General features: G+C 38.1%; 1 protein-coding gene across 1 annotated transcript in view; it reads left to right on the top strand.

Annotated features, from left to right (window-relative positions):
- The window catches only part of LOC121369271 (glypican-6-like), a 141,226-nt gene that overhangs the window by 42,606 nt on the left and 74,053 nt on the right, over positions 1–24,567 (top strand). The window contains exon 3 of the mRNA XM_041494237.1: positions 23,100–23,491. Within this exon, the coding sequence (XP_041350171.1) occupies positions 23,100–23,491 (392 nt within the window). The remainder of the gene's footprint in view (positions 1–23,099; positions 23,492–24,567) is intronic.

The following is a 24,567-nucleotide window of genomic DNA, read 5'->3' as shown; positions in this document are numbered from 1 at the left end:
TGTACATTTACTCTACTTTTCAACCCCCCCCCCCCCCCCCCCCCCCCCCCCCCCCCCCCCCCCATCCATTCCAGCCTCCTTCACTACCACCTGATTGTTATTTTTATTCTTCATTTTTAGTTTTATTTTATTTATTTTCCTTTGTTTTTCTTTTCTTTTTTTCACTACTTTTTCTTCTAATCTCTGTTGGTCTTCTTATCTCTTATATTTGCCTTTCTCCTTTACCCCCATTTCTTTCTTATATTTCCTTCCCTACTTTTTTACTTTCCTCTAATCATTAATATAGTATATTCTTACATTTTTATGCATATAACATTCTGAAAATAAATTAGTTATACATGTACTAGTATATGAAATATATATTTGCTTTGGGTCTGCTGAAAGATATCTCTCTAATCGTGAATTTAATAAATTCCATACAGTACACACATTCATTTAATAATGTCTATATCTACACCCATGTAATAATCTCTGTATATAGATATGTTGCTTTGGCCAGACAAATTGGGCCTGGTGAAAGGCACGGCTCTAATTGTGACACCAAATACATGAATTGAGTCATGGGGACACATTCCACACCCAGGCATCGGTGTCCTGGTGCTGTTGGGAAAACAAGCGACGGCCACTGATTTATCGTTACAACCAAGGATAAGATTGCCTGCTAGTGAATAGAGGTTAGCTAGCTTACACCTCTCAATGCCGACAGCGGAGACCAAACACAAAACTAACATTGTGGCCCAGACACACACCACTTGCAGGGAGGTGTCAAATCTCTTGTCCTGAGATGCTCTTTGTTGAAAGGAGTTAGACAAAAAATAAACACAGAAATGTTTATTATTAACAGAATTTTGTTAAGATAAAAAGTGTTTATAATAAAGATTTTAAAGTGTGTTACTTCATATAGTGTACTGTATGCTCTTTATAAAAAGGAATACAGAAATGGGAAAAGAGTTCCTTATTTTCCCCACTATTGCAGTATTGGGGTATTGAATTACTGGATTACGAAATATAAACATTATGTTGGTTTTATAGAACAAATTGTTTTAAAAGATATTGTATATAACTATCACTAACCCTAACCCTAACCTTAAACTAATTCTAACAAATATTTCTTTAAAATCGTTATGGGGAAAATAAGGAACTCATGCCGTATGCTCTTTATAAAAAGGAATACAGAAATGCTTATTAACAGAATAAAAAATAAAAAAAGTCTTTTTTTTTGTTTTTAGTGTTTGTTACTTCATATATGAAAAGGAATTCAAAAACGTCTATTAATAGAATTTTGTTGAAATAGAAAATAGTGGGGTTTTTTCAGTTTTTGGGCAGTAGATGCTTTCTATGAAAAACATTTTGAATTAGAGACTACCGAAATGTTAATCATAGAATTTTGTTAAAATATATATATATTTTTTAATCTTTTGTTACTTAGTAGTTGTTCTTTTTGAAAAGAATTTTGAAAACAGATCATACAGAAATTTATATTATATATCGCTGTAAATACATTAAAATTAAGCTGAATTTTGAGGAAGTCGTTGATACAATAAGCTATTACAGAAGTGTAGAAAAATAAATAAATGTATTTAAAAAAAACAAAGACTGCTCCACAGATAAATGGTGTTTTTTACAATTAAAATAATGATTCCATTAACTTTGTGCTGTTCTAATACCGTTACTGATTATTACGAGGGACGGGACGCAGCCCAGTGATAAAGCACTCACTTGATGCGCGGTCGGTCTAGGGTCGATACCCATCGGTGGGCCCATTGGGCTATTTCTCCTTCCAGCCAGTGCACCACGACTGGTATATCAAAGGCCGTGGTATGTACTATCCTGTCTATTGTATGGTACATATAAAAGATCCCTAGCTACTAGTGGAAAAATGTAGTGGGTTTCCTCTAAGAATATATGTCAGAATTACCACATGCCAATAATAAATCAGTGTGCTCTAGTGGTGTTGTTAAACAAAACAAACTTTAACTTGATTATTACAATTTTTTAAGTAAAAACTATGGACTAGAAACCCCCCCACCCCACACCCCGGTCTCACCACACCTTTTGTTGTGTTAACACTGTCTGACTTTTCCCTATTTTACTAACCTGGCTTGAAACCCGAACATGTTTCCAGGTACTATTTCAGGCTGGGTGATTAGCTGGGTGCCAGCAGCATTAACACAAAATCTTCTTCATGTAAGCTTACCCATAATACCTTGTGTTGCATGTTTCTAATAGCTGGTCATATGTTTCAGTAATGGCCATGACTGGTATCAGAGGTTTAGTATTATCCCTGCTACTTTCTTATCATGGAAACTAAAACTGCTTCCAGAAACCGCCGTGGGTTACAAATATACAACTACAAGATAGGGAGCAGAGGAAATGGTGTTTTAGTACTTGGCAGTGAAATATAGTTGTGGCTTATATATCATGGATTCAGCTGATTGGGTTTTTTTCTCGTTCCAACCATTGCACCACAACTGGACAAAGGCTGTGGTATGTGCTTTTATGTCTGTGGGAAAGTGCACATAAAAGATCCCTTGCTGCTAGTTGAAAAGAGTAGCCCATGAAGTGGCAACAGCGGGTTTCCTCTCAGTATCTGTGTGTGTCTGACACCATATAACCATAAATACAATGTGTTGAGTGCGTCGTTAAATAAAACATTTCCTTTATATGCACCAACCTACAGATATTTTTTTTCGTCAGTGTGCTCCAGTGGTGTCAATTTAATTGAGTCATTATTTTAAGAAGATTTTCAATACAAATGAAATGCCTAACTGAATGTAGTAAAACACAGAACATTGGTGCCAGATTGCTAAACCTTTTGGTCTTAGTATAGTGTGCATGAATTACACTGGAGTAAATGTATCATATCATACCGGCCTCGGTGGCGTCGTGGTTAAGCCATCGGACATAAGGCTGGTAGGTACTAGGTTTTCAGCCCAGTATACCGACCTTGGTGGCGTCGTGGTTAAGCCATCGGACATAAGGCTGGTAGGTACTAGGTTTTCAGCCCAGTATACCGGCCTCGGTGGCGTCGGGGTTAAGCCATTGGACATAAGGCTGGTAGGTACTAGGTTTTCAGCCCAGTATACCGGCCTCGGTGGCGTCGTGGTTAAGCCATCGGACATAAGGCTGGTAGGTACTAGGTTTTCAGCCCAGTATACCGACCTCGGTGGCGTCGTGGTTAAGCCATCGGACATAAGGCTGGTAGGTACTAGGTTTTCAGCCCAGTATACCGGCCTCGGTAGCGTCGGGGTTAAGCCATTGGACATAAGGCTGGTAGGTACTAGGTTTTCAGCCCAGTATACCGGCCTCGGTGGCGTCGTGGTTAAGCCATCAGACATAGTACCGGGTCTGGTAGGTACTAGGGTTTTCAGCCCAGTATACCGGCCTCGGTGGCGTCGTGGTTAAGCCATCGGACATAAGGCTGGTAGGTACTAGGTTTTCAGCCCAGTATACCGGCCTCGGTGGCGTCGTGGTTAAGCCATCGGACATAAGGCTGGTAGGTACTAGGTTTTCAGCCCAGTATACCGGCCTCGGTGGCGTCGTGGTTAAGCCATCGGACATAAGGCTGGTAGGTACTAGGTTTTCAGCCCAGTATACCGGCCTCGGTGGTGTCGTGGTTACGCCATTGGACATAAGGCTGGTAGGTACTAGGTTTTCAGCCCAGTATACCGGCGTCGTGGTTAAGCCATCGGACATAAGGCTGGTAGGTACTAGGTTTTCAGCCCAGTATACCGACTCCCACCCAGAGCGAGTTTTAATGACTCAGTGGGTAGGTGTAAGGCAGCTACACTCTCTTCTCTCAAACTTATCCCTAACAACTAACCATTAACCCTCTGTCCTTGACAAACAGCCCAGATAGCTGAGGTATGTGCCCAGGACAGCATGCTTGAACCTTAATTGGATATAAGCATGAAAATAAATTGAAATGAAAAAAACCCTCATAGCATTAGTGCAGGCATTTGACTCATTCCTTTCTTAAACAATTAATTTTCATGATGTCACATTTGGCTTCAGTTACGCAACAGTTGGCCTCTTGAATATTTAAAGAATGTATGTCGAGCAAGAAATTCCTCTTACACTAATTAATGTACTGGGGCCTAATTCACAAGTAATATTACATGTACTGGGGCCTAATTCACAAGTAATATTACATGTACTGGGGCCTAATTCACAAGTAATATTACATGTACTGGGGCCTAATTCACAAGTAATATTACATGTACTGGGGCCTAATTCACAAGTAATATTACATGTACTGGGGCCTAATTCACAAGTAATATTACATGTACTGGGGCCTAATTCACAAGTAATATTACATGTTTGCAGGAGAAGGGCAGGATGTAGCCCAGTGGTAAAGCACTCGCCTGATGCGCAGTCGGTCTAGGATCTGTTGGTTGGCCCACTGGGCTATTTGTTGTTCTAGCCAGTGCACCATGACTAGTATATCAAAATCTGGGATGGTGCATATAAAAAGATCTCTGGCTACTTATGGAAAAATGTAGCAGGTTTCTTCTCTGAGACTATAATTCAGAATTACTAAATGTTTGACATTCAATAACAGATGGCTCGGTCCAGCCAGTGCACCATGTCTGGTATATTAAAGGCTGTGGTATGTACTGTTCTGTCTGTGAGATGGTGCATATAAAAGATCCCTTGCTACTTATGGGAAAATGTAGCGGGTTTACACTCTAAGACTATATGTCAAAATTACACAAATTTTGACATCAAATAGCTGATGATTAGTAAATCAATGTGCTCTAGTGGTGTCGTTAAAAACAAATCAAACTAAAAAGACACATAGTTTTGTTTAGCTTGGAGGTGGGTTAGAACTGTTGCCTTGTATACGACTCCATCTTGCATACTTTATAAGTTTATATGTATATTAAAATTGATACAGTCCATTTTCTTAATGTTCACAATATTTGATAGATGATCCTGCTGTTTTCATCTTGCACTAATGTGCAGAGTTATAAAATCAATTAGGAAGGCAGTCAAGTTGTCAACATTTTGCTACCTCCATGATTGAAGAGCTGAAACAGTTGCAGATAACTGACTGCCAGCTGACGTTGACCTTGAAAGTACTTGGTATCTTAGAAGGTAGTTTTCCACTGGTACTGATTTCCTTCAGTATTGGAGATCCTGATTTTCAGTCTGGTTCAGATCAAGATACACTTTCCACAAAAAATTTAAGCGACATTTTTTTTCTTCAGTAAATTTGATCATCTTTCCAACTGTATGTTACAAGCTTGTAAATTAACCAAACTGTCGATTAAAACTAGTATCAGTGACTTTAACAGTATCAGTAATATATCATAAACACATCACTGTACCAACCCTCCCCCCCTCCCCCAACTCAGTAATATATCATAAACACATCACTGTACCAACCCTCCCCCCCCCCAACTCAGTAATATATCATAAACACATCACTGTACCAATCCTCTCCCCCCAACTCAGTAATATATCATAAACACATCACTGTACCAATCCTCTCCCCCCCCCCCCAACTCAGTAATATATCATAAACATCACTGTACCAACCCTCTCCCCCCCCCCCCAACTCAGTAATATATCATAAACACATCACTGTACCAATCCTCTCCCCCCCCCCCCCCCCAACACCACCACTGCCATTCACACACACACAACCTAATGAACTATAATGAAAATTAGAAACAAATTTAGTTTAGTTTTGCATAAATCTTCTTTTTTTATATATATATATATATATATATATATATATATATATGGTGGATTATGCAAAAATTCAAAGGTTACGTGAATTTGTTTTTGCATTTAGCTAATAAATGGTATACGCCAATTTTCAATTCTCAGAGAAAATAGATATAGCTATAAATTGTGCTGATCTTTGACCATTTCACTAAACTAAAACACCTTTCCTTTTCTTATATCTCACCTTACAAAGAGGGGCGAGATGTAGTCCAGTGGTAAAGTGCTAACTCGATGCACGGTCGGTTTAGGATCGATCCCCGTCAGTGGGCCCATTGGGCTATTTCTTGCTCCAGCTAGTGCACCACGACTGGTACATCAAAGGCTGTGGTATGTGCTATCCTATCTATTGGATGGTGCATATAAAAGATCCCTTGCTGCTAATCGAAAAGAGTAGCCCATGAAGTGGCGACAGCAGGTTTCCTCTCTCAATATTCGTGTGATCCTTAACCATAAATAAAATGTGTTGAGTGCGTCTCTAAATAAACCATTTCCTTCTTTCCTTGCTTACAAAGAGGTAGGTGGGGTAGGAGGGAGGTAGGTGGGGGAGGAGGGAGGTAGGTGGGGAAGGGGGAAGGAGGGAGGGAGGTAGGTGGGGGAGGAGGGAGGGCGTTGTGTCAGTGAGACTAATATTGCTAGCATGGTATGTTCTCGTGTAGTAGACACGCAGTACACGTCTTCGAAATGTCAGGAGCCACGATTCGGCATATTTGAGGCCGTCTACAGGGACGGAAAGATATGTGTAGGTTGCCCCGATATTTTCATAATCAGTTCAAACACTGTCAGGTGTGGGCTTGGTGCACAACAGGTGTTCGCTATTTGCAAGGAACATTTCTTAGGTTAAATGCACTGTTTCTCATTTATTCCTTTGCCCACGACGTTTACAGATAATTGGAGAAATGTGCCTCGGCTATTGTGTTTTTGCTCGTAATGTGTTGGTTTGCGTCAGGAATATTTCAGGATTGTAGGCGATGATGAAATAAATAATCTTGCACTCCTCCTGTGTGTCTGGGTGTGTGTGTGTGTGTCTGTCTGTGTGTGTGTGTGTGTCTGTCTGTGTGTGTGTGTGTGCGTCTGTGTGTGTGTGTCTGTATCTGTGTGTGTGTGTGTGTGTGTGTGTGTGCATGTTTGTATGTTTGTGCGTGTGTGTGGCTGTGTGTGGATGATGATTGTGTGTGTTTTCAAATAGAATGTTACACATAGAAAATATATCATAAGCAGTACAGTACATACCACAGCCTTTGATGTGCTAGTCTTGGGCACTTGTTGGGACAGGGAAAAACCATTGAGGACAATCGATCATACATGTACGGAAATAACAGATCTGAATTGTCAGTGGAGAGTTGAAGAGGACACTGATTTATGAAACATTTGATAATTTTGAAAGTGTTTCCATCTCACCTGGAATATACACACCTGTCTCACCTGGAATATACACATCTATCTCACCTGGAATATACACACCTGTCTCACCTGGACTATACACACCTGTCTCACCTGGACTATACACACCTATCTCACCTGGAATATACACACCTATCTCCATCCTGCCACCAGTTCCTCATCCCAACCCAATCTTGAGGAGAACTGCCTCTGTGAACAACATATCAGACCTATCTCCTATCTTGCCTGTAATGAACATACCTATATCCCCAACGCACTCCCATACCCACCCACCTATTCCTACCCACCCCCGGTCTTAAAAAAATCTGATGATGTTAAGTACTGTCCTATTAAGGCCTCCGTGAACAACATACCAAACCTGAACTTTCAGTGTATTCACTATTTAAACTGGACCAAACCTATCTTTCATCTTACCTGGAATGTACACACTTACACCCAAACCCACCCACCCACCCACCCTTCCCCACCTGATGAATGTCCATGGCCTCTGTGAACACCACCATAACAGACCTGAGCTGTCAGCGGTCGGACGTCTCACTGTTTAAACTGGACCAAACTTGTCTTCCATCTTACCTGGAATGTACACACCTGCGTGAAGATTGATGGCACGGCAACCCACAGGATGTATAACACGCAAGGAGCATGTCGGCACTGAACCTAGGGGTCACATGTATACATTGGATTGTAGACAGAAAATATGACTCTGTGCTTGACATAACCATTCACAGAATGTCTGTGTCACTCTTAAACATGGGCATATATAGAAGGAAAAAAACAGTTTAACAGTTGATGTATTCATTCATACTTGGAGAATGGCAGACGTAAACCTACGGGTAAGCCAAAAATAGGCACATGGCAATCTCTTTCTCATCCATTTTGTATAACCATTCATAATGACAATATTTCTGCATATGACTACAGGTCTCTTAGGCTTTGCTAGACAACAGAAAAGAAAGAAATGTTATATTTAATGACGCACTCAACACATTTTATTTATGGTTATATGGCATCAGACATATGGTTCAGGACCACACAGATTTTGAGAGGAAACCCACTGTCGCCACTACATGAGCTACTCTTTCTAGCAGCACGGGATCTTTTATTTGCGCTTCCCACAGCCAGGATAGCACAAACCATGGCCTTTGTTGAACCAGTTATTGATCACTGGTCGGTGCAAGTGGTTTACACCTACCCATTGAGCCTTGTGGAGTGCTAGACAACAGAGTATCGTCTTTGCAAGATTTTTAGCATTGCACTGCGAGATAGCAAAGTTAAGACAGTTTAGTGAATTAGGCCCCTGGTTGCCCCTTTCTGTTCCTTGGTTTCTGTCTCTGTATGTCTCTGTATGTCTCTGTATGTCTCTGTATCTCTCTCTAACTCTAACTCTAACTCTAACTCTAACTCTAACTCTAACTCTCTCTCTCTCTCTCTCTCTCTCTCTCTCTCTCTCTCTCTCTCTCTCTCTCTCTCTCTCTCTCTCTCTCTCTCTCTCTCTCTCTCTCTCTCTCTCTCTCTCTGTTTTTGGGGTGGGTCATAGCCAAGTGGTAAAGCACTCGCTTGATGCATGGTTGTTTGGGATCGATCCCCGTCGGTGAGCCCATTCAGCTATTTCAGCCAGTGCACCATGACTGGTATATCAAAGGCTGTGGTATGTACTATCCTGTCTGTGGGATGGTGCATATAAAAGATCCTTTGCTGCTAATGGAAAAAGGTAGCGGGTTTCCTCTGATGACTGTTAGTCAGAGTTACCAAATGTTTGACATCCAACAGCCGATGACTAACTCTCTTTGTTTCTCCCTCTCTCCTCCCTCCATCTCTCTTTGACAATCATTTTCCTTCTGTCTCCTCTATTCATCTTTCTCTCTCTCACTCTTGCTCTCCAGTAGTTATGAATAATAAATAACTATTACTGGCGGGCATGTCCCCCACACACACACACTTTTCTTGATCCAGTAGTAGCAGAGATGGTTCATATATATTATTTATTTATATGTGTGTGTGCGCCCCACTTTTTGACACCTTCCTGTGTCATTGACTATGCTCCAGCAATGAATAAAAAAATCCCACCTCATTTTACCTCATAAACAAATTTTTATCATTTATTTGACACCTATTAATACTAAACAATGTGTGATTAAAAAGGTTTTTTTTAAAAACAAATGAATTTTTGGTTAGTGAACGCAATAACGAACAGTTTGTAAGTTCAGTTAGGCACCTCAGATAGACAGACAGACAGACAGACAGAACCAATGAATCTCCACAATACAGATGACATACCACTCTTAAAACTGCTCCTCCTATTGAAGATAAAACCAACAACAGCCGTTTTTCCAGGTTGTTAAACCAATTAAGACGGATGGTTATCAGAGGAGCCTCCATTCATCTGCCAAGAGCCCCAATAAGAACATGGAACTTCTCAACTTGACAAAAATGTCAGTTAAGCAGGTAAATGTAAAAGCTGGAGTTGAAAATCATGTGGAAAGGAAGGAGCATGTGTTCGGTGAATTTTATATCGGTGGCTAGACTTGGCCTGGTCCTTTTTGTTCTGAAGGTATTTCAGTAGCAGGCCTTCTAAATTAGCCCCACTCCCATGGCTAGTGATATTCAATGTTGGGCTAGTAAAGAACTACTATTGCCTTGCCTGACAGGCCTTCTAAATTATGGTAGCCCCAATCCCATGGCTAGTGATATTCAGTGTTGGGCTAGTAAAGAACTACTATTGCCTTGCCTGACAGGCCTTCTAAATTATGGTAGCCCCAATCCCATGGCTAGTGATATTCAGTGTTGGGCTAGTAAAGAACTACTATTGCCTTGCCCGACGGCTAGTGAAAAAAAGTTGTCAAATGCTGCATTTAAGTTTATTTTGTAAATAATATGAATAAGCTGCCCCACCCCCTGCCCCTTAATCTTGGAAGTTTTTAATCTCTTTAGGTAACATATTCGATTATTACTATTAGTAAAATTGTATTAAGTAAATTAGGGCTAGTGAATTTTTAATCAGGGCTAGTAAATGTTTTAAATCACTTATCCCATGGCTAGTGGATTTGGTAAAATTTCTGGAAGCTGTGCAGTAGACTGTCTAAACTGCTTGGAATGGCATCGATGTAACCAGGTGGGATCTAGCTTAGTCAGTAGAGTGCTCACCTGTTGATCAAATCACCTCTGTGGACCCATGCTCTGATTGTGTTCTTTCTCATTTCAACCAATATTCCACTAATAGTATATCAAAGACCGTGATATGTGCTGTCCTGTCTGTAGGAAAGGGGTGGGACGTAGCCAAGTGGTAAAGCGCACACCTGATGCGCGATCGGTCTAGGATTGATCCCCCTCTGTGGACCCATTGGGCTTTTTCTCGTTCCAGCCAGTGCATCACAATTGGTATATCAAAGGCCATGGTATGTGCTGTCCTGTCTGGTATGGTGAATATAAAATTTCCCTTGCTACTACTGGGAAAATGTAGTGGGTTTCCTCTGTATGACTGTGTCAAAATGACCATATGTTTGACATCCAATAGCCGATGATTAATAAATCAGTGTGCTCTTGTGGTGTCGTTAAAACAAACAGACTCTATGGAAAGTGCATATAAAACATCCCTTGTTTCTAATGGGAAAATGTAGCATGTTTCCTGTAAAAATACATGTGGAAAATTACCAAATGTTTGACATCCAACAGCCGATGATTAATAAATCAATGTGCTCTAGTGGTGACATTATACAAAACAAACTTCTTTTTCCCTCATGTAAGCAATATGTGCTGGGCATAAAATATTCCAGTCTATTGCATGACTAATATTTGTGTGGTGGGACGTAGCCCATTGGTAAAGCATTCGCTTGATGTGTGGTCCGTCTGCGATCGATCCATGTTGGTGGGCCCATTGTGCTATTTGCTAATATTTTAGTCAAAGACAGATGTGTGTGAACCTTTGGGATATATATGTTACTTTTTTTGTATGATCATTAAAGAAGTTAATAGTTGTTATTTTGAGTCCAGGGTAATGTATTTTAACCATACGTGAATGTGTTACGAGTTTTGGAAAAACACAGCCAAAAATTCAAATAGGAATTCCTGCTTAATGTCATTTTAGTCCATTTTACAAAACAATATTTTTACTTTCTGTTTCAAAAGTTACAAGGCCTATGAATGTTTTGAAAAATGTCAAATATATTTGTAATTGTAATCACTAATTAGTAACCCAAATTTTACTAAGACAGGTAGAATTGTTATTATTAATTTTATCATTAACAAAATTGTTTTTTAATAATCAATTTTTTTTATTTTGCGCTTTAGAATGTTTTTTTCATTGATAGTCACATACATTTTGTATTAGCATGAATATTTTTTTAGAATTGTTGTACATATAAACTATGTGTCATCATCATCATCATCATTGTCATCGTCAATATCATCGTCAACAACATCATCATCATCATTGCATCACAAAAAAGTACAGTATATATTTTATCACATCAAAAGAAAAAAGAGCAACAAAAAAACCTGGTTATGAAAGCTTTTATTAACCACTTGTGTTATATATTTCATTTCTTTGTTACATGTCGTATGCCGAATATAGGTGTCATATTGGCTAGTCCATTGAACATGTATTGCACTGTGTTTTGGTGTTGAGACTCATCTAGTAAATTCATTAATCCAACATGTCCTCTGAGAGGTACAATATAGTCTGTGATCTCCAACGATCTCCAACAACCTCTAATTATTTTCTTATTCTTGTGTGTGTGTCTTGAGGACAGGCAGAAGGCAGGCCAACAAGATACAAAGTCTTTTTTTTCCCTCTCCATCTTTTGAATTTTAATATGCTTGTTTTCTAAGCACACTTAACATTGACACTTGATCTGTTGTTAGCAGGATTCCATTAAAATTCCTTTCCTCTTCTCCAGACAGGGGATACTATTTCTTACATTTTCTATCCGTCTTCGACTGCACCCACAAAGGGTAGGGCAGGCACAATTACCACGGCTGCCAGGACCATGGCTACTGTGGTAAAAACTGGAGCTCCAGCGTAGGCGGCCGTTATGGTTTGTGGCAGCCATATTGTATTTGTGTGGTGGAGCGGGGAGTGTTCCCTTGGGTCCCCGAGGCAAGTTTGGGACAGTCCCACACAAAGGCTGATATTATCCTCATCCTCAGCTTCCCCCCTTTGTCTTTAGTTGGCTGCCCTGGGTGTTTTAAGGAAGGCTAAAGACCCCCATAAGGGCACATAGTTTCTTTCTCATTAATTAATGTTTGTTTTGTCTGCGGCCAGTTTGCTGTTGTTTGTTTAATGGCTTTTTGCCTGGCAGCAAAATGACAGGTTCATATATAGATTTCTTATACTAGTATTCATCATTGAGCCACTAAGTTTACTCGAGATGGGGTTTTTTTTTGTGTTTTTTTATATATACTGTAATAGCATATGCTAAGGATTAAAAATGAAAATTCTGAATTTATGTAAGTCATATATTTTACTTTAAAAACTACTATCATTATGTCAATCAAAATGTTTAAATATTTTGGAAATGCTCAATGTTCTAATCAATGGACCACAGATTTACTGTTATCAAACCCCACGAAACTGATTAAAACGTTCATTTCCAATAAATTTTATAAACAATTGTTTTTTAGTAAAATAATTTTCATTCAATTGTAGAGATTTTAAAAACATTTATATGCTTCATATTTCCTATAGTCTCTCAACCACTTTGTTAGAGTATAATCTTTTTTCTTCTTCTTCTATTTTTTTTATACATAGAATGCACTATTTTATACCGATAACCTCTGGGGAATTGTTTTAAATTAAAATAAATTTCATTCAATTGTAGAGGTTTTAAAAACATTTATATGCTTCATATTTCCTATAGTCTCTCAACCACTTTGTTAGAGTATAATCTTTTTTCTTCTTCTTCTATGTTTTTTTCATACATAGAATGCACTATTTTATACCGATAACCTCTGGGGAATTGTTTTAGATTAAAATAAAGTTCATTCAATTGTAGAGGTTTTGAAAAACATTTATATGCTTCATATTTCCTATAGTCTCTCAACCACTTTGTTAGAGTATAATCTTTTTTCTTCTTCTTCTATGTTTTTTTCATACATAGAATGCACTATTTTATACCGATAACCTCTGGGGAATTGTTTTAGATTAAAATAAAGTTCATTCAATTGTAGAGGTTTTAAAAACATTTATATGCTTCATATTTCCTATAGTCTCTCAACCACTTTGTTAGAGTATAATCTTTTTTCTTCTTCTTCTATGTTTTTTTCATACATAGAATGCACTATTTTATACCGATAACCTCTGGGGAATTGTTTTAGATTAAAATAAATTTCATTGAATTGTAGAGCTTTTGTAACTTTGTATGCTCTGTTTCTGATAGTCTTTGAACCTCTTTGACTAAAATAACTTTCTAATGAGCTGAAAAGGTTTCATTATTTACATGGCTGACGTTATTGAGAGTGAACTGTGGGTGGATGATGAATCCAGTGTTTCTACTCAATGTCTAATTGATTAGTCAGATTTTTGCATGATTTATTATTCAGATTTTTGTCTTATCGACAATTCAGCTTTTTGCATGATTTATTATTCAGATTTTTGCATGATTTATTATTCAGATTTTTGTCTTATCGACAATTCAGCTTTTTGCATGATTTATTATTCAGATTTTTGTCTTATCGACAAGTCAGTTTTTTTGCATGATTTATTATTCAGCATTTTTGTCTTATCGACAATTCAGCTTTTTGCATGATTTATTATTCAGATTTTTGTCTTATTGACAATTCAGCTTTTTGCATGATTTATTATTCAGCATTTTGTCAAATTTGTAAAAAAAAAAAAAAAAATATTATGCAGAAAACTTAAAACAGTTTTCACAAAATAGACTACATTTGGTTTGAAAAGCTGAAAAATGGCCTTTATTTAAATACTGGTATGTGGCTAAGAGTTTTCAGCTGTTAAAAAGATTGTTTTGAGCTTTTATTCTGAAATGATTAACATATTCTTGGTGGATAAAGTTTTCTTTTAGAATAAAATAAAATTTGAGTGAATGGTTTTAAGTGTAACAGAATTATATTTGTAGGTGGCTTCTTTTTTTTCTTCTTTTTTTTCTTTTTCTTTTCTTTTCTTTTTTTTTTTTTTTTTTTTTTTTTTTTTTCTTCTTCTCTTTTTTTGGCTTGTTTAGTGTCCCATGAAATCTGAATGCTGCAACAGCGCCACCAATTTCACCGTCCCGATTCTTGCAACGCAGGTCATCTACCTCTGCCCATTTCATTATCGAAATTCTCCCCATCGCGGGGATGCCCATTGTCAGATCTAATGACTCTTCTGTAAGAAATTCTCTTAGAACCTGACTAATCTGGCGTCCTGCAGAGTTAAATATATATCACGTAAGTACAGACTGCTGGCCATGAATGAAGTCTAATTCGGTGGCCCTTGTTAGCTGTTGATGTGCTGGTTTTCATGTTCAGACCAAGAGCTTTGTTCGTGCAGTAGTGTGGGTACAAAAGAAGTTTTAACAAATGACCTTCTGCTGTTGAATGGTGATCACCAGAATTGTGGTGAATTCGTAAGATTACTAGCCTCGATGGTTTTGTCTGGGTGAATCTACCAAGGACTGTTCCATATTTGGTCACATGGTGGGAAAGGAAGAAGGGAGGGTGGAACTGTAATTATTATTTTATTTTATTCCTGTAATAGGTCAGCTGCATCTTTCTAATCAGTGTGCCATGACGGGTATATTAAAGGCTGTGGTATGTGCTGTCATATCTTTGGCAAAGTGTGTATAAAAGATCCCTTGATGCTGATGGAAAAATGTAGCCAATTTGCTCTCTAGGACAATATGTCAAAAGTACCAAATGTTTGGCATCCAATAGACGATGATTAGTAAATCAATGTATTCTAGTGGTGTCGTTAAACAAAACTAACAAAGTATTATGTATTACTAACAACTAAAATCTATGTGTGTGTGTGCACGTGCGTATGTGTGTGCACATGTTACTTTCCATACCTGAATTAACATTGTTGTGGGGGGGGGGGGGGGGGGGGGAGTCCAGATAGTAGAGACATGTTTTTCCCATTTGTCTACAGTTTGTAGTTCGTTGATTGTTTGCAGAAAGATGTTTTCTTGTAGTCTGTTCATCATAGTGCTGTTTGTGGCAGCACAAAGCTGTCTTTAATCATAAAGTCAGGTTTCTCGTTAGGGCTATTCTAGGTGGGAGTTGAAGGGGGAGGCATTATTATCAGTACCCATCAAGACCAAAATAAAAACAATTTGCAACCATCTACCAAAATATGGTTTGGGAATGCAATTTAGTGGTAAAGTGCTCGCCTGAGGTGCATTGGATAACTGCTGATGGACCCATTGTTTTAATGTTAAACATTCACATGGACATGTAATAAATGTTTTATCAACTGATCACCCATGTAGTATTCTGTATATATCACAGGGCCATTTTATATACGGGTCTTCTTTATGTCTTGCCCAGAATACACTGTTTATTGCAAATATTTTAAAACTGAAATAATGATTTAATTAAGGATAATTTAGTCATTATTCCTAGTCCCATTGCTGTACATTTATTTATATAGCTTTTAGTCACTACAACCTTAAGACATTTTAAAATTATTTTATCCTTACAGGCCTTGAAATAAGAAGTACAATATAGCCTGCTGTTCTTTTTTTTTTTTTAAATAGCAGGTCAAAAGAAATATGTAGTGCTAAGAAACAAAATATGTCCTGTTGGAAATAAGACAGTATGAGGTAAAGGGAGGATTTGGCAAGCAGGGTTTCTAGAATTTTTATAAAATCTTCTAGCCATGGGACCAGTGATTTAAAACATTTACTAGCCACCATTAAAAATTCACTAGCCCTACTTTAAGTTATACAATTTTACTAATTAATAGTAATAATCAGATATGTCACCTAAAGAAGGAGATAGAGCTTAAAAACACTAACATTGGGGGGTGGGGGCAGGATATTTGTATTTACAAAATTGACTTAACTGCAACATTTCACTTCTTTTTTTTCACTAGCCATCAGGCATGGCAATAGTAGTTACTAGCCGAATATTGAATATCACTAGCCATGGGAGTGGGGCTACCATAATCTAGAAGCCCTGTGGTTTGGGATTGTGTATGGAAAATAAGGACCATTGAGATGTATTTCAGAGCATTATGGAATTAAAATATACAAACTAAATAGCAGATATAATTGTACATCCATCGTTCTTTCAAACAATGGTGGTTTTTTGTGTGCTTTTAACAGATGAATTTCTATTTCACCTACTAGGTATACAAAAATGGACTTCCTTTCCCTTTTCGCAGGCCGCTGTTTCGAACCCTGCTTTATATAAAATGACCCTGCAGCAAATTAGAAATGAACCACAAAGCATTTGCCTCATGTTCCACATTGCGTGGTAGTTTAATAATATTCTCATGTTAGTCCTACATACCATAAATATGTGTGTGATCTTTTCAAATTAAAGGTCAGCCTGCTATTGTTGACCTGGAAATAACAATGTTAAAGCCCATTGTGAGAGGTATTTAAATAATTTCCCCTCCCTGCCCAGCACTGTATTGCCGTATCGAATCACATGACTTATAATGTTTAAGCAGTGTCTCATCAAATTGGGGTCAGACCTTTCAACAACGCCCACCACGCAACTGGGAAAGGTTCTCAATTGCTGTTTATTCTCTTAAAGAGACATGCTCTGTTTTTCAGCACTGTAGAATATTTCTTGTTAATTTTAATAGCTGTTATGGACCTGTGTAACATTTACATGTAATGACACCACTAGAGCACATTTATCAATTAATCATTGACTACTGGATGTCAGACATTTGGTCATTCTCACACATTAAAGTTAACAGTTTGTTTTGTTTAATGATACCACTAGAGCACTTAACGTTGTTCGTTAATTAACCATTGGCTATTGGGTGTTAAACATTCAGTAATTGTAACACAAAATCTGCTACATTTTTTCATTAGTAGCAAGGGATATTTTATATGCACTTCATCACAGACATGACAGCATATACCATAGCCATTGATATACCATTTGTAGAGTAGGGGGAAAAAACCCTAGTGTTTCCACACTCGAGATTTGTTCCTGTGACCCATGCACCTCAGTCAGCTGGTTGTTCCATCAGTGTCGGTATATTCAATGGTTTTTTGGTTGTTCTAATGTTCGTGTATGTAGTACAGTAAACTTTATTTGTTCCCTACTGGTACTACTGGTGGGAACTATAGGTTGTGTGTCTGTCTGTCTGTCTGTCTGTATGTCTGTATGTATGTCTGTGTGTGTTGGTGTCTGTCTGTCTGTTTTTCCGTCTGTATGTATGTATGTCTGTATGTCTGTCTGTTCATCCATCCCACATCTTTTTCACAATGTCTAAAGATATTGAGTTTGAGATTTGTGTATAGCTTCATCATGTACTGTTACAGATCAAGTTTGATTTTTTAACACAGTTATGGCCCTTGAATTTAGGAGATACGAATATATGTTGGTCCTGGTAGGGTACCCATATTGCTGTAGCAGAATGCTTGTTTTCCAATGTAAATTCCTTAGTATGTATGTAAATACTGTCCGGTAAAATCCAGTTTGGGCTATAACAAAGATGAGTTGGTGTATTTTGGAATACTGTAGACGTCCTTTTCCCTTATGTTGCCTCGTGTAGGGTCTCCACGAGTACTTGAGTTCTCGGCTACGGGTCGAGTCTAGCAAAGACTCGAGTCCATTCACAGCACTCGAGTACCCGTTCAAGTGAGACAATGTAGAGCAACTATTTCAGCAGTATCTAATCAGCGATACAAGTTACACAATAATTTATTATTATTTGTGTTTCTCTTTTTAATCTGTCCCCCTGTCCGTCTGGTTTCTAAATGCAGTACAATGGCATGATTTGGCATTCATGTTCAGTGCTGGAATTAAGATGCATAATGCTATTTTACATTATATTCCTTTGTCTTATTATCATCTTGTGTAAGTGTCAGGTACTCGGGTCCGGGTCGAGCTTGACCCTCGAGTACTTGAGTCCCAATATTTTGGACTTGTGGAGGCCCTAGTCTCGTGTCCCTAGAAAAATCTTGAATCTGCTCTTACCTACTCATAGCTGATTGAGTTTAATATATATGGTATCAGGTAAGGTGGAAGGGTGTTATATGGTGGGCGCCGCAACACTTTGATGTCAAGTGGATGTTTACTACAAACTTAACCTGTTATAAAAGGTTCAAGCAAAACTTGTGTAAATATATGGCTTGTATTTCTCATGGAAAAGAAAGCTTTCTTAGAACTGGATTCTGGTTCGTGTTGGAGCTCTTATTTGAGTAAAGGAAAGGAATGTGTTTTAACTTCTAATTGACCATCATGTACATGTATGTTAGAGGACCAAAACAAAATGTAGGATTTCTTTTAGTATGGCCTTATCAAAAAGTATACTGATGGAAATAAATAAAGGATCACACAGACAACAACAAGAAATAATGACTGCATCAAAAATCAATTGATATTGTCAGAAGTTGACTGGGAACATACAATGTATAGGCAGCACATTCAACACTACAGACATTCAATCCCACATTACAACTTGGTATGAAATACAGACGTTACTACGCTAGTTGGGAATTACAACTTGGTATGAAATACAGACATTACTATGCTAGTTGGGAATTACAACTTGGTATGAAATACAGACATTACTCCGCTAGTAGTGAATTAAATTTGGTCTACAATTTGATGTGTTCCCTTATTTCTTTCCATCAGTATATATTGGTAATTTCGAGCAACCTTTGCTGAGTATGTCCCCTGTCAGTTTTGAGTGGTTTATTGCAACTCACCAAGGCTGGTTTTAGACAAAAAGTTGCATATTTTGAGGCGGTATGTACCCCAAGCCCAATGGTAAAGCGCTTGCCTGATGTATGGTTGGTCTAGGATCGATCCCTGTCGGTGAGCACAGTGGACCATTTTTCATTTCAACCAGTACTCCACATCTGGTGTAACATATGCATGGTATGCACTATCCTGTCTGTTGGATGCTGCATGTAAAAGATCCCTTGCTGCAGATAGAAAAAAGCAGCCCATACCATGCTGGCAGCGGGTTTCCTCTCTCATTATCTGTGTGGTCCATAACCACAGGGCTAGTGATATTCAATGTTGGGCTAGTAAATAACAACTATTGCCATGCCCAACGGCTAGTGAATTTTGTTTTGTCAAATGTTGCAGGTACCAGTAAGTCTATTTTGTAAATATGAATATCCTGTCCCAATTTGTTTTTTCCGTGACTCGTATGACGGCCATTCTGCAGAATGCCACGGTTGTTCGCGTTTAGTCTCTACATGTCCGAGCCTGTCCTAGCAGCACTGGAAGATTGACTGCCCCACTCTAAGAAGAAATAGGAAGCGGGGTCGGCCCCTACTACTCTTTTTTTAGACTTTACCTTGCTTTATAGTGATACCATTTCGTATCCTCCGAAGTCGGGCCCGTCCGCACCACTATACCAACCCATGACGACTGGACTATACCCTAGTCTGATACTCTCTCTCGTTCAGACGGATCCGGCTTCTCAAGATCTGCATTTCAGCACAGCACTACACCTTCAACGTCTATCGACTGTCAATCTAGGGGTTTTCTTGACGGGATGCAACCCATCTCGTCCCTTTAAGCTGTGCACCCAAACGGCCTTAACGAGGCCACTCGCATGGACATATCGATCGGACTTTAAACTTTTAGATCTGCGTTCAAAATTTTATGTCGAAATTACTTTTTTTTTTTTATATTATTAAATAGTCCGATCCTCTCTTCTTTCTCTTATTTAATTTTGGACTGTCCTTCTAAAATGCTCCAAATTATATAAATATTCGGCCGAGCAGTCAATTATTTTTTATTTTTGGCTTGTAACCTTTTTATTTCTTTTATTTAATCTGAAACTTCTTTACTAATTGCTATTTTAAAAATTCTGCCCATTTTCACCCACCCCCCCCCCCCCCCCCCCTTCCCCCTTCCATCCCGAGTCAGGCCACCGATCTTGTCGGACTCGGGATGGGCGTGTTCGAAACCCTAGTGGTATATGGGCACGTTAAACTAGTTATCATCATCATCCTGTCCCAACCCCACCTCCAATGTTAGTGTTTTTAAGCTCAATCTCCCTCTTTATGTGACATATCTGATTATTACTATTATTTAGTAAACTTTTATTAATTTAAAGTAAAGTAGCGCTAGTGAATTTTTAATCGTGGCTAGTAAATTTCTAAAATCACTGATCCCATGGCTAATGGATTTTGTACAACTTCTAGAAGCCCTGCTAACCATATCTCCGATGTCATATAACCATATCTCCGATGTCATATAACCATATTTCCGATGCCATATAACCATATCTCCGATGTCATATAACCATATCTCCGATGTCATATAACCATATTTCCGATGCCATATAACCATATCTCCGATGTCATATAACCATATCTCCGATGTCATATAACCATATCTCCGATGTCATATAACCATATCTCCGATGTCATATAACCATATCTCCGATGTCATATAACCATATCTCCGATGCCATATAACCATATCTCCGATGCCATATAACCATATCTCCGATGTCATATAACCATATCTCCGATGCCATATAACCATATTTCCGATGTCATATAACCATGAATAAAAGGTGTTAAATGTGTCGTTAAATAAAAAATTCCTTCCTTCTATCTTTGGTCGAGATTCCCCCCCACCCCCACCCCCCCCCACCCCCGTCTCCAACAAACAGCATAATAGATTCTCCTTGTGTTGTATGGCAGGTTTCTTGTTAATATTTCCACTGACCCTCTCATACTATCTGCTATCAAACGATAAAAATTACATTCCACATATATTTTTCTTTAGCATACAATTGATGCCTCTGTCTTGAATGTAATTAGGCTTATACATCAGGAGAAGGAAAACAGTTTAAAATTGGTTGTAACAGATTACCAAGGTAAATAAAATGCACACAAGCAACTTATTTTGTCGCTGCTACACGTCGGCAGAATTAGAGAGACACTTATAAATGTACATGTACCTGACATTATTGATGGTTTTATGTGTGGAAAATTAATTGTTAATCCATGTCCTATGTAAATGTCCTACAATCTTTACTGTAGTGCTTTTTAGCTGGGGGTGGAAAATACTTGTAGACATGCAACATGAATATGTAGTTATCTCATAATTGTTACTGTAGTGTAGTGCCTCTTAGTCTAGGGAGGGGAATGCATTTGATTAATGATTGTCAGCTTAGCAGGGTTTCCGTGAACAATTTTGGTTAAAAGTACAGACTTCTGTGATTCATTTTTTCTCTCCCCCTTTTCCCACAAAAAACATACCACATACCACAGCCTTTTTTTTAAAAACAAATGTGTTTGTCAGATCACAGATACAGCTAAAAAGACAAATGAGGCTGTATTAGAAATGTACCTGTGCCTGCGATTGAATATTACTGGAAGATTTACTCCTTTCCTGCTTTTTATTGGACTCGTGTAATGTTAAATTGACATTTAATGCCCATGTAATAAAACATAATAAATAGTTACTGTGGTAATGCTCAATTTCATTGACATATTAATACGTGGCAGATGGAACTACATATGGGAACTGCTTATTGGCAGCGGAGAGGGTTCGATACGGCCATTGTTTGGTGCTGTGGGAATAGCGTGGTTGTCATGATTAGATAGATAGGAACGTATCGGCTTATCAGAACCAGGCTTTATGGTAATTTCCACCACAATACAGCTGACACGTCGACCATTAATCCATAACCAGGACATATTGCTGGTAAAGAAAGAAAGTTTGTTTTGTTTAACGACACCACTAGAGCACATTGATTTTTTAAAATTAATCATCGGCTAGTGGATGTCAAACATATGGTCATAGAGAGGAAACCTACTACATTTTTTCCATTAGTAGCAAGGGATCTTTTATATGCACCATCTCACAGACAGGATAGCACATACCATGGCCTTTTATATATCAGTTGTGGTGCACTGGCTGGAACAAGAAATAGTCCAATGGGCCTACAGACAGGGATCGATCCCAGACCGACCGCACGTCAAGAGAGCTGATGATTAATCAATCAATGTGTTCTAATGGTGCCATTAAAACAAAACCCACTAAAAATTTACATACACCATTTGGGGTTATACAATTATAAATTTAGGTAACACATTTCTTTTTTCTTCTTTTTCTTTTGTTTGCATCACCCATCATTTATTGTAAATGAAATCCTAAATGAAGCTGTATCATTTGTAGCGTGTATGTTGACTTATTTTCTACATTAATAAATATGTTAGAATTACAAAGTGTTTGACATCCAGTATCCGATGATGAATATCGCTCCAGCCAGTGCACCACGACTGGTATATCAAAGGCCGTGGAATGTGTTATCCTGTCTGTGGGATGGTGCATATAAAAGATCCCTTTCTGCTAATCGAAAAGAGTAGCCCATGAAGTGACGACAGGGAGTTTTCTCTTTCAATATCTGTTTGGTCTTTAACTATATGTCCAACACCATATAACCATAAATAAAATGTGTTGAGTGCATCGTTAAATAAAACATTTCCTTCCTTCTGTAGGTGTCATTAAATAAAACAATCTTTTTCAGTGTTTGATAAATGTTTTGAGCAAGTCACTAGCCCTAATAGAAGCTTTGGCTAGTGCCCTGTGTAGTATAGTAATACAGTTGACAACTTCTAATAGCCACAGACTGAATAGTACATACCACGGCCTTTGTTACACCAGTTGTGGAGCACTGGCTGGATTGAGAAATAGCCCAATGGGTCCACCGACCGCGCACCAAGCAAATGCTTTACCACTGGGCTACATCCCGCCCCTAGCCAAGACTATGTAAATCCACTACATGGGACTGAGAGCTAGTGTATTTGTCGAACATTGCTTTTTTAACTTTCTACATTAATAAAAAAAATCTCTTCTTTTATTTTCAGAATTTTTTACAGAACTGCTCGACAAAGCTCGGCAGGACTTGCACGAGATGTTTGTGAAGACGTACGGACTTCTTTACCAGCAGAATGCTCAAATATTCTCCGATTTATTCGACGATTTACGAGGATATTACAAAGGCAAGGATAAAAATCTAATGGACGTGATGGATAATTTCTTCAGTAGACTGTTACAGAAGATGTTCGAGCTGCTGAACCGGCAGTACGATTTCGACGATGAGTACATGAGCTGTGTTACGGAACGTATGGCCGATCTGAAGCCATTCGGAGACGTCCCCAATAAGTTGTCCATTCAAATTAAAAGAGCATTTATTGCTGCAAGAACGTTTGTTCAGGGTCTTGCTATTGGACGAGATGTCATTATGAGTGTTATGGAGGTAAGTGTGTCACTTTTGCATAAAACAATTAATAATTTTTAGTTTTGGAAGATATTTTTTATATTATTATTGGGCCAAATTGTGATTGGTATAAGTGAAGGAATGTGCTTGTTACTGGATGATGATGTGAATATTAGTGTTATGGAAGTGAGTGTATCGAGTTTTGAGCAAAATAAATAATAATATTTTTTTTTTGAAGATTTTTTAAAATATTGTTATTGGGCAAAATTGTGATTGATATAAGTAAAGGAAAAGTTTATACAGGGTCCTGCTATTGAGTGTTATTGTGTTAATTGAGTTTATTGAGTTTCGTAGATTAAAAAAAAAAAACCCAAATCTTTTGTGTGTGTGTGTGTGGAAGATTATGTTTTGAATGGTTGGATTATTTCTGAGGCACATGTTGAGTGACACATGCTTGTGTATGTAAACTAAAAGAAAGTACAAGTTTATTGAATTTTTAACAAAACCCCCAGTAATTTCTGGAAGATCTGTTTTGTGTAGTAGTTTGTTTTCAAGGGGAAATTGTGATTGATACACATACATGTAAAGTAAAGGAAAGAAAATGTTTTATTTAACGACTCACTAAACACACTTTATTTACGGTTATATGGCATCCGTAAAGGAAGTCACATGCATGTTTTGACTCAAACAGAAAATATATTTTTAATTTTTTTTGTTTTTATTCAGATGTAAGTTACTTTTTTGTATGTTTATGGGTTGTTTTTTTTTTAAATCTTAATTATAGCATTTAAAAATACATATATTTTAGCTGACTTGATGTTAAACAATTCTATGGTACATTTGCCCCTTCCCTTCTCCCAGTGATTGACAGAAGGTCAGCTCCACCTACCACACTCCCTGTTATTAACATGCTTCCGCCATGCCTGGACTGTTAGTTCATCATGGTAATATGATAAAAATAGAGGGTTATTTCAGGGTTAAACTGCTGCAGTCTTCATAGGTGCAACCTAATTAACATTCCCCTGTCTGATCACCAGATAGCATTTTCCATACAACACAATCTACGTTTTAACTAGCAGATACCATTTTTCATGCACCAGATTTTTTCTTTCTAA

The sequence above is a fragment of the Gigantopelta aegis genome, chromosome 1 (assembly GCF_016097555.1).
Source record: "Gigantopelta aegis isolate Gae_Host chromosome 1, Gae_host_genome, whole genome shotgun sequence".
Taxonomy (NCBI): domain Eukaryota; kingdom Metazoa; phylum Mollusca; class Gastropoda; order Neomphalida; family Peltospiridae; genus Gigantopelta; species Gigantopelta aegis.
This window is presented reverse-complemented; position numbering and strand designations above follow the sequence as displayed.